Here is a 9616-nt window from a genome sequence, read left to right as displayed (position 1 = left end):
GAGGTTGCTAAAAAGACCGGACACTTTGGCGGCCAAAATTTTCCGGGAAAAGTATTATCCGAATGTCTCTTTTATGGATTCCACTCTAGGCCGGAAGCTGTCGTACGTTTGGTGTAGCATTTGGAATGCGAAACCTCTTCTCAAAGAAGGGCTTGTTTGGAGAGTAGGGGACGGTAAGTCCATTAAGGTTTGGGGAGATAAATGGCTCCCAAAGCCGGGGTCCTGCTTAGTTCAATCCCCTGTGAGAATTCTGTCATCGGAAGCCAAGGTGTGTGAGTTACTTGATCTGGAAACGAATTGGTGGAACACGGCTTTGGTAACCGAAGTCTTTGGCGAGGAGGAAGCACGGTAGATATGCAGCATAGCTGTATGTGCTCAAAGAAGAAAGGATCAGCTGGTCTGGGCGGCTACAAAGCATGGGAATTACACTGTCCGCAGTGCATACCACATGGGACAGGAGAACTCCCTCAAAAAGGAGGGCAGCTGCTCCAACGCTCACCAAATAGCTGGAATATGGAAAGGAATCTGGAGGATCAAATGTGCTCGAGTGGTCAAAACCTTCCTCTGGCAAGCTTGTAGTAATATCTTGCCCACCAAGGAGCGGTTGTTCAAGAGGCATGTATCCTCTGATCCTCTTTGTCCGATTTGTGGTAGGGAGAGTGAAACTGTTGGACATATCCTGTGGACTTGTTTGTCAGCTAAAGATGTGTGGCTGGAGTGTGATCCAAGGATTCAGAAATGCACAAGCGATGAAACTGAGTTCATCTATATTATGGCAAAACTGATGGACCGGTTGAATAAGGATCAGTTGCAGCTAGTGGCCACTGTGGCGAGACAAATTTAGTTTAGAAGGAACTCATTAGTGCACAGGGGTGATATGGTGGGACTGTCGGTACTGATTCGATATGCAAGGGAGCAGGTGGCGGCTTTCAATAATGCAACACAGAGGAGCATTACCACGGACATGGCTTTTCCTCTTAACCCCACTGTCACTTGGGTGCCTCCTCCAGTGGGATATGTCAAGATCAATTGGGACGCCTCGATTATCAACAGTCAACACCAGATGGGGGTCGGAGTTATCGTGCGTGATCACACAGGGAAGGCTATGGCGATGTTGTGTGCTACCAAGAGATCTATTACCAACGCTCCCACGGTTGAGGCAATCGGTGCATGGCTTGCGGTGGATTATGCTCAACGTATGGGTTACCAAAATGTAGTCTTTGAAGGGGATGCGCTGGAGATAGTCAGAGCACTCAACAAAGAAGAAGATTGTTGGACGACCTATGGGCAAATTGTGAACACTGCTAAAGAAGAAATTGTAAAGCACATGGGCTGGGTGGTTTAATATATCAGCAGGGTAGCTAATGGGGCAGCGCATAATGTAGCAAAAGGTGTGTTTAGGTATGGGGAGGGTAGAGAGTGGAGGGAGGATTTCCCATTTGCTGTGGAAGAGTTAAGCTCCTGATGTATTAGTTTTGCTTTTGGCTTTTGATGAGAACCAATTCAAAAAAAAAAAAAAAAAGACCCTTAAATCATAAAACCCATAAAACATATTAAAATATTTATTCTCATAGGAGTAGTTTTATTTCTTTCATCAAAGAAAGAGATAAAAAATCATAGAAGGAATATTTAATGAACAACAAAGTCAATTAAATAAACATAATGAACAAATATATTTCTATGAAACTGAACAAATAAACTTTGTGCAACCGTTAACTTCTATAGGAAAGTGTTTTGAAACGTTGTTATTGTAGAAGGGGAGGGTGAATTTAGAGTGAGAGAGACCGATGTGATTGAGGGTGAGAGATAAATGTGAGTTAATAAAACGAAAGGTCAAAAGGAATTAATTAAGAAAATTTGTGTTTTAATAAAGGGAGAGATATTAATGCATTAAGACACTTAATTTATTTAAAAAAAAAAAAATCGTGATTTAGGGTGAGAGAGATAAACGTGAGTTAATAAAAAGAAAGGTAAAAAAGAATTAATTAAGGAAAAATCGTACACTTAATTCATTAAAAATAAATAGAAAAAGGAAAGACCCCTTTCAATATTTGCATGGTTCAATTATTAAAATTATGAGTAAAAAAAAAAAAGAAAAAGAAAAGAGGACACGTGAGTTAATAAAAAGAAAGGTCAAAAGAAATTAATTAAGAAAAAATCGTACACTTAATTCATTAAAAAAAATAGAAAAAGGAAAAAACCCTTTCAATATTTACATGGTTCAATTACTAACAATCATGAGTAAAAAAATTTAAAATTTAAAGAAAATATTGGCAAGGAGAGACAACCAACTCCACTGTCAAATTAAGTTGGTCAGCAGTCACGACCAATATTCATTACAAAAATAAATGAAAAAGCTGTCAAATGGTCCTCTCTAAGACCAATTGTCCTTCACTGCCAATCCCATTAAATTCTATCTCAATAATATCTATTTATATGCTAATTAAAGTAGTAGTGGCCAGAAAACAGTACCAGTGATCAGTAGGTAGTGTAAGTGAAATTAGAGACTCTCGTGTCCTTGCATAAGAACCAGATGTGAGATTTGGTGGAGCTTCTAGACAGGAAGAAGGCGATAGGGTGTAAATGGGTGTTCAAGAAAAATGAAGAAGTATCAAAGGGAAAGTTCAAGGCTCGAGAAAATATTTTCCCAGTGAGAAAATATTTTCCATGGCGATTTGGAGAAAATATTTTCCCAGTGATCAGACATACTTCCATCAAAGCGGTATTGTCGTTGGTAGCTCATTATGACATGACATTGGAGTAGATGGATGTGAAGATAGCTTTTCTCCATGGCGATTTGGAGGAGCAGATTTACATGGAGCAGCTAGAGGGGTTCAGTCAACCTGAACATAAGTACTTGGTCTGTAAATTGAAGAATTCACTTTATGGGTTGAAGCAGTCTTCAAGGCAGTGGTATAAGCAGTTTGACTCCTACATGATCAGAATTGGCTACAGGAGATGTGACTATGATTGTTGTGCTTATGTGAGGAGCCTTGATGATGACTCATTTATTTTTCTGTTACTGTACGTGGATGATATGCTTATTGCAGCAAAGAGTATAGTGAAGGTCAACAAACTAAAGGTTTTGTTGAGTAGAGAATTTGACATGAAGGATTTGGGTGCAGACAAGAAGATTCTCGAGATGGAGATTTGCAGGGATAGGGATGCCAAGAGATTGTGGCTATCTCAGGCCGGCTATGTAAAGAAGGTGTTGGAGAGGTTTAGCATGGAGAATGTGAAATCTGTGACTACATATTTGGCGAATCAATTCCGTTTGTCTACCTCTCAGTGTCCAAAGACAGTTGAAGAAACTGAAAATATGTCTAAGGTCTCATATGCCAGTGCAGTGGGGTGTCTCATGTATGCAATGGTATGTACTAGGCCAAATTTGGCTCATGCAGTGAGTGTGGTGAGCAAGTACATAGCAAATCCAGGAAGACAGCACTGTGATGCAGTTAAATGGATTTTCAGATACTTGAAAGGTACTACAGACTACGGCATCACTTTTGTCAAACAGAAGTGAGATTTGTTAGTTGTGGAATATGTGGATGCAGATTATGTAGGGAACTTGGATGATAGGAGGTCGACCACGGGTTATGTGTTTACTCTTGCAAGAGGACTCATATGTTGGAAGTCTATAATTCATTCCACAGTTGCGATGTCCACAACTGAGGCAAAGTACATGGTGGTGGCTAAAGTTGCAAAGGAAGCTTTGTGGCTCACAGGGTTAGTCAAGGAGCTGGGTATTCAGCAAGGTAGAGTTTCGTTGCATTATGACAGCCAGAGTGCCATTTATTTGGGAAAAAACCAGGTGTATCATATGAGAACCAAGCACATTGATGTGAGGTTTTACATGATCAAGGAATTGGTTGTTACAGGTGAATTGTTACTTGAGAAGATTCAAACTCCTGAGAATGTAGCGGACATGTTGACGAAGCATGTTACTGCAGATAAGTTCAAACATTGCTTGGACTTGACAAATGTCTCTAGGTGCTAGAGAGGAGAAAAGAGAGGCGGCGGCATCCTCAAACCTAACAATTCCAGGTGAATTCAAATGATTATCTTCGAAGAGGTGAATACTCGCCAATGTGGAGATTGTTGGAATTAGTGGCTCATATTAACACTAGTAGAAGGCTAAGTAGACGGGAGCGGAGTGAGTGTTGTTCACGGGGCGGGAGTATTTTGGGAATTTCCTTAATACGTCCGTACAAGTAGGGTTTAGGGTTTTTCCTATATATATGTTATGATGTAACTCTGAATTATTAAGAGTAAATACACCTGCCTCTCTGTGGATGTAGGCACATTGCCGAACCACGTTAAATCTGTGTCTTGACTCTCTCTCTTTTCAATTCTATATTATTCATCAATTATTGTGCACGATAACAACAAAAGCTAACCAACCGTGTGAGCAAGTTTTGTCCAATATCATATCTCGCAGGACAGGAAAGCAACACTACTAAGGAATTGCGGTCAGACAGCTACCCTTGTAATTGATTCAAACATTCAATAGAAAAAGTTTATTAATGTTGTTCAAAACTTTTTATTGAATTACCTGTGCAACCATGAGGGAGGTATGGGTTCCCCTAAAAACAATCGGAGCAATTGCAACAATACCCAGGACCATTGGTGGAGTTGTAACAATTACTATACTTTGCTATCTTATACTATTATAAGACAATTGTTGGATATGGTTAATCCATGTTCTTATATGATTCTTGAAATTACTAGTACAATACAACGAAAACTACAAATTATCTAGCCAACAAAATGACATTAAAAAATAATAATAATTAGAAGCCACTGAGTGTAAGTAGAAAAAGAGCTCCAGCAACTTTTGCTACAATTTGAAAGCGCATATCCCATGTTAGTGGAAACTCCTCATTCTGACAATTGACATATTGGGAAAGAGTTTCATTAGGAACGTATTCGTAAATAGCAGAGGAACTTCGTTCTCCAAACATCAACCAATTAACGTAACCACATTCCTATGGTTAATTTGTGAAATAATGACAACTTCATTAATAAATTCTTTGAGTTGTCCTTCATCAACTACCTTGGACTTTTCACTGCAACGATTCTTCCATTCGCTGACATGTTTATGTAGACAGCGTTGTGTCCTCCCTACCCAAGTATTCTATTTACATTAAAACGGTCAGTAGCCTCCTCCAAATCTTTTGAATTAAACAATTTGGTGTTCTCAACATTTGCTTCATGAGAAGATAATTGTTGTTGTAACAATAAACCACCATTTCGTTTGAAGAACATGTTCTTCTGTTTAATCATCCTCATTTTTTTTACAACTTGGTAGTACCACCATCCACCAACAAGTAGAACCAATATCCCAAGGCGGCAAGGCCACTGCTAATACCTGCTTAAAACAATGTAATAGAAAAAGATTATTCATTGCAGTAAAAGATTATAGTAATTGTTTTGATTGGGAACGTTGAATAAAAACAGAGAGACGTCTTCTCTAAACGCAAGAAACTTCCTGTGGCAAAAGGTATATACGTTTATATATTTTGACTATTGTAGTATTTTAAGAGATTCCAAAAGAAGTAATCCTGAAAGGTGGGCCATTGACGGACGAACAAAATTAAACAGAACTACAAAGTTGATAATCATCCAACTACAAATTATCATCCATTATATCACGTGATTAAATAGGAAATACAAATAAGTCTTTAAAAAAAAAAAAAAAAAAAAAAAAAAAGAGATAAATTTTTCTACTTTGAAAATTGACATTTATATACAATAACAACAAATATTGCAATTCAAACTAAAGTTGTAGAATTAAAAAAAAAAAAAAAAAAAAAAAAAAAAAAACTAAAGTTGTAGAAAGAATCGTGGTCGTTGATCACTTGATTGTCATCTAGCGTACGGTTTCATAATTCCTAATATAGTAATTGTTCATTGGTTGTCCAAGTGATAACTTGGAAAATCATTAAAAACAGAACAAGTGTTTATCTTAAACGTTGCTGGCTAGGATGAAGAAGATGGAGTTTCTTTAGTACTTTTTTTTTTCTTTATTAAAATTTCTCAAGATGTTTCCTCGAAAAATTCTTTGACTTTAAATTATAATTTTTTTTTTTAAAAAAAAAAAAAAAAAAAAAAAAAAACCCGCGCAATGATGCGGATTATATGCTAGTAATTATAATATAAAATACCATATGACAGTCCAAATAACAAGTGTGTCAGTTTTATCAAAAACTTGTACTACTTTAGTAGTACTTTGGATGTCCATATATTTTTCATATCAATAATCTGTGTAATTTCTTTTCAATATATTTTGTGGTCAAAATTCAAATAATTAATATATTTTTTTTTTGTATAATTGTGCCGCAAGAGAAGTAATTAGGAAGAGGTTGAGGGAATATAATCTAATATCCTAGTCTCTGACATCCCTATACTATACTAGATAATGCTTGCTTTTAAATCTGTATCATTCATACTATACTCCATACCATACAAATGTACTGTAATTTGGCTTTATTCTTGTTCTGTGTATTAATTGTTTGTTTTCAATATGAGTCTAACTTGTGTCTTGGATTGGTTTATAGCTAATTAAAATACGTAATGGAAGCAGCGGAAGCAAACACACAACTTAAATATACACATTCTCTTCTTAGTCTTACCCCTCTGCTTGTAATTTGTGACAGGAAGCATAGACAACGGCAAATTTTTTTTGACGTATCAAAAGATCGTTATTACACGGAAAGCATTCCTGAGATGTGCAACAAATTCATATACACTTGTTCTCATGGATGGCTGGTTTTGATTGATCCTAACTTTGAGGATTTTTATCTTTGGAATCCAATCTCTTTGGAAAAAATTCAGCTCCCGCTACTGTTGGAATCCTCCTATTGCGATATTTGTGTTCTATCATCGCCTCCAAGTGATCCTACATTGCATATCTTGTTATTCAAATTGCTCGAAAGCTCTTTTCTATCCTGCCAGCCAGGCGATGGTGAATTTACTGAACAAGAGCTTGAATGTGGTGATAACTCGAAACTATTAGACGCGACGGTGGTTGGAAAAACTATTTATTGCATGACAACTCAAATGAGAATTGATGAAAATGATCGTTTGTTTACTGTTGAATTTGCAGGTCCGAAAGTTCAATTTATAGAAGTGATAACATTGGAACCACTTTGGCGATTTCGATCAGAAATGACCGGCCATAAAGAGTTTCTTATCGATAGTTGTGGCGAACAATTTATGGTTCACAAGATGTGTTTTGGAATGAGTTATGAGAAGGTCTATGAATTTCTTGTTTTCCAAATGGATTTTTTCTGAAAAGAGGTGGGTGAACTTGAAGAGTATTGGAGAACGAACTATTTTAAAAGAGAATACGAATTCAAATAGTAGAAAACTACACAAGACATTTGTATTAGGGGTTGTTTGGGATTCATTGTTCTCCGATTGGATTTTTCTAAAAAAGAGTGGGCTGGTGGCAAGGAATTAAACCGAATTCAATCGACTACGTGAAGCTCAAAGAGAGACTTCTTTACATATTTGATTTGAAAAAACTAAAGTATTTCAAAGTATTTACTTTGCCCTGGTTATTGTTATCTAAAATTGAAGTGGCTTTTAAAATTACTAGTCAATCAGAATTCAATAGTGATCCATCTCAAATTCAATGGTAATTTTAAAAGTTATGTCAAGTTTGAGAAAATAAAAATATAATCTATTAGAATAAAAAGCACTACAAGCCCTTCAGATTTTGGGCCTCATGGCTAGCAATAGGCCCACACTTAGTCTAAGTATAGATCCAAAGGCTTTGCATGTGATTGGATTGCACTTTTTCAAGTCCATTTAACACTCTGCCCAACAGTTACATAATTTCAAGTTACAATAGCCCATAACAAAAGGCCCACTACAATTACCTAACTAAAATACCCGTCTAACTAATCTCTATTATTCTATCCCTTACAGCAAGAGGGGCGAACAAAGTGGTTACTTTGTCTGGTTGCAACCAAAGAAAGAAACCTAGACGATGGGAACTGTATGCACTTTTCAAATCCAATTAAGCAACAAAGCACTAATTAACTTGGTTTGCCCTCAAAATAAACCCTTTTGCCCGGCCTTTATTTTACCAGTCTTCTCTCTCCTTGGCTGCCTCTTCCTCCCCTTCATCATAGCTAGCCATCGCCATAGCACTATTGAACAAATCTGCTTGATTTTTTTTGCTTAATTTCTTCAACATTATTGTTTTTTTATGTTGGGATTGGGCCAATCGGCCTTGAATTTGCATCGATATTAATTGACATTGATGCTTATTGTGGGTTTACATCGGTTTAGGTGGTTTTAGGCTGTGATACATGAAGAAAGTTAAATTAGGATTGAGGCTAATTATTGTTCAAATTGATAGTAATTTAGGTCGGTAATATGAGAGATTCTATATGAAATTCATTTGTTCAAATAAATTTTTGATTATCCGATCACTTATTCGGATATGAGAGTTCCATCTAAAATCTTTCACATTACATATTCGGTATCTGAAACCCTAGAATTTAATTTCCTATATTTTTACGGTTATTCAATGTAAGGAGATATTTTCTCATGCAAATTAGTTATGTAAATAAGCAAGGTTTTTTTATCTTTAGGTTAGGGGGATTCAGTGTCGCTGTAGCATGGCCAGTCCTATACCAAGGTTAGGAAGGTGGTGTAGTTTGGTAGTAGCGTATGTAATTTCTTGAAGACTGGAAGACTTTGTGATGCATAGCATTGTAGATTGTATAGTGGATCAAGTTCTTTGTAGCAGAGATGAGTCTTTTCCTTGGTTCAACTCGTGCTTCGGACTTGGGAAGACTTTGTAATTTGTAGCGAATGTTAATGGAAAGCACACAATGTCAATTGATGACTTAATGAAAGTGTACTAAAATTTGATACAAACAGTGAAGGTTGTGAAATGAGCTTAATTTACCACATGAGAAAGACGAGAAGCTGAATAGAGAGTGATGTTGTCCTCTGGTGGAACTGACAAAAGACACAAGGGATTTGGTTACCTGAAGGGCAATATCATGCCAGGTATGTGGTGAACTGCTGGAGTAGCAGTCAAATTAAACATTCAGTTCTAGTTTAAAGTCGAAGCACTTGAGAAATGATGTAGTTCCTAGAACTATCAAAAGATGAAGTATGAACTATATTCGTTATAATTAAAACTACAACAATTTTAATAACATGTGGCTTGCAGAAGACAGAACAACACAAGCAGATTTGGAAGGTATATGATGCCGGGGTAAGAAAGAGGTGAGCCAAAAATGTCTTGCAAAGTTGCTGGAAGTTTTGTGCAAGAAAAAAGAAATTAGATGATTGAGGAAGAGAGATGCCTAATAGCTTTGCAAGGGAAGGTGTGACTTAAAAGGTTGGGGTCCAATTTATTATATTGTTAAATGGAAATCATCCAAGTGGGTGGACTTCAGCTGCAGATGATAAGTATGAGTGGATATATAGTGGATAAAAGATTCAAATGCCACGGTAAATTAGGGGGAAAGTAAATCACTTAGTCTATTTTCCTAGAGTTTTAGCAGTGAAAGTTAAGGGGAAAGAAATTATATTCCATAGACCTTGGAAAGTGATTTCATAGTGGATATTCCATGGGCAGTGTGGGAAGCCT

General features: G+C 36.7%; 1 protein-coding gene across 1 annotated transcript; it reads left to right on the top strand.

The window, feature by feature from the left end:
- The first annotated feature begins 877 nt into the window (after positions 1 to 877).
- On the top strand, positions 878 to 1345 carry LOC132190935 (uncharacterized). The gene has a single exon (XM_059605962.1). It carries the CDS (start codon positions 878 to 880, stop codon positions 1343 to 1345), a length of 468 nt encoding a protein of 155 aa, XP_059461945.1.
- Positions 1346 to 9616: the final 8271 nt, after the last annotated feature.

Source organism: Corylus avellana, chromosome ca8 (assembly GCF_901000735.1).
Source record: "Corylus avellana chromosome ca8, CavTom2PMs-1.0".
NCBI lineage: Eukaryota > Viridiplantae > Streptophyta > Magnoliopsida > Fagales > Betulaceae > Corylus > Corylus avellana.
This window is presented reverse-complemented; position numbering and strand designations above follow the sequence as displayed.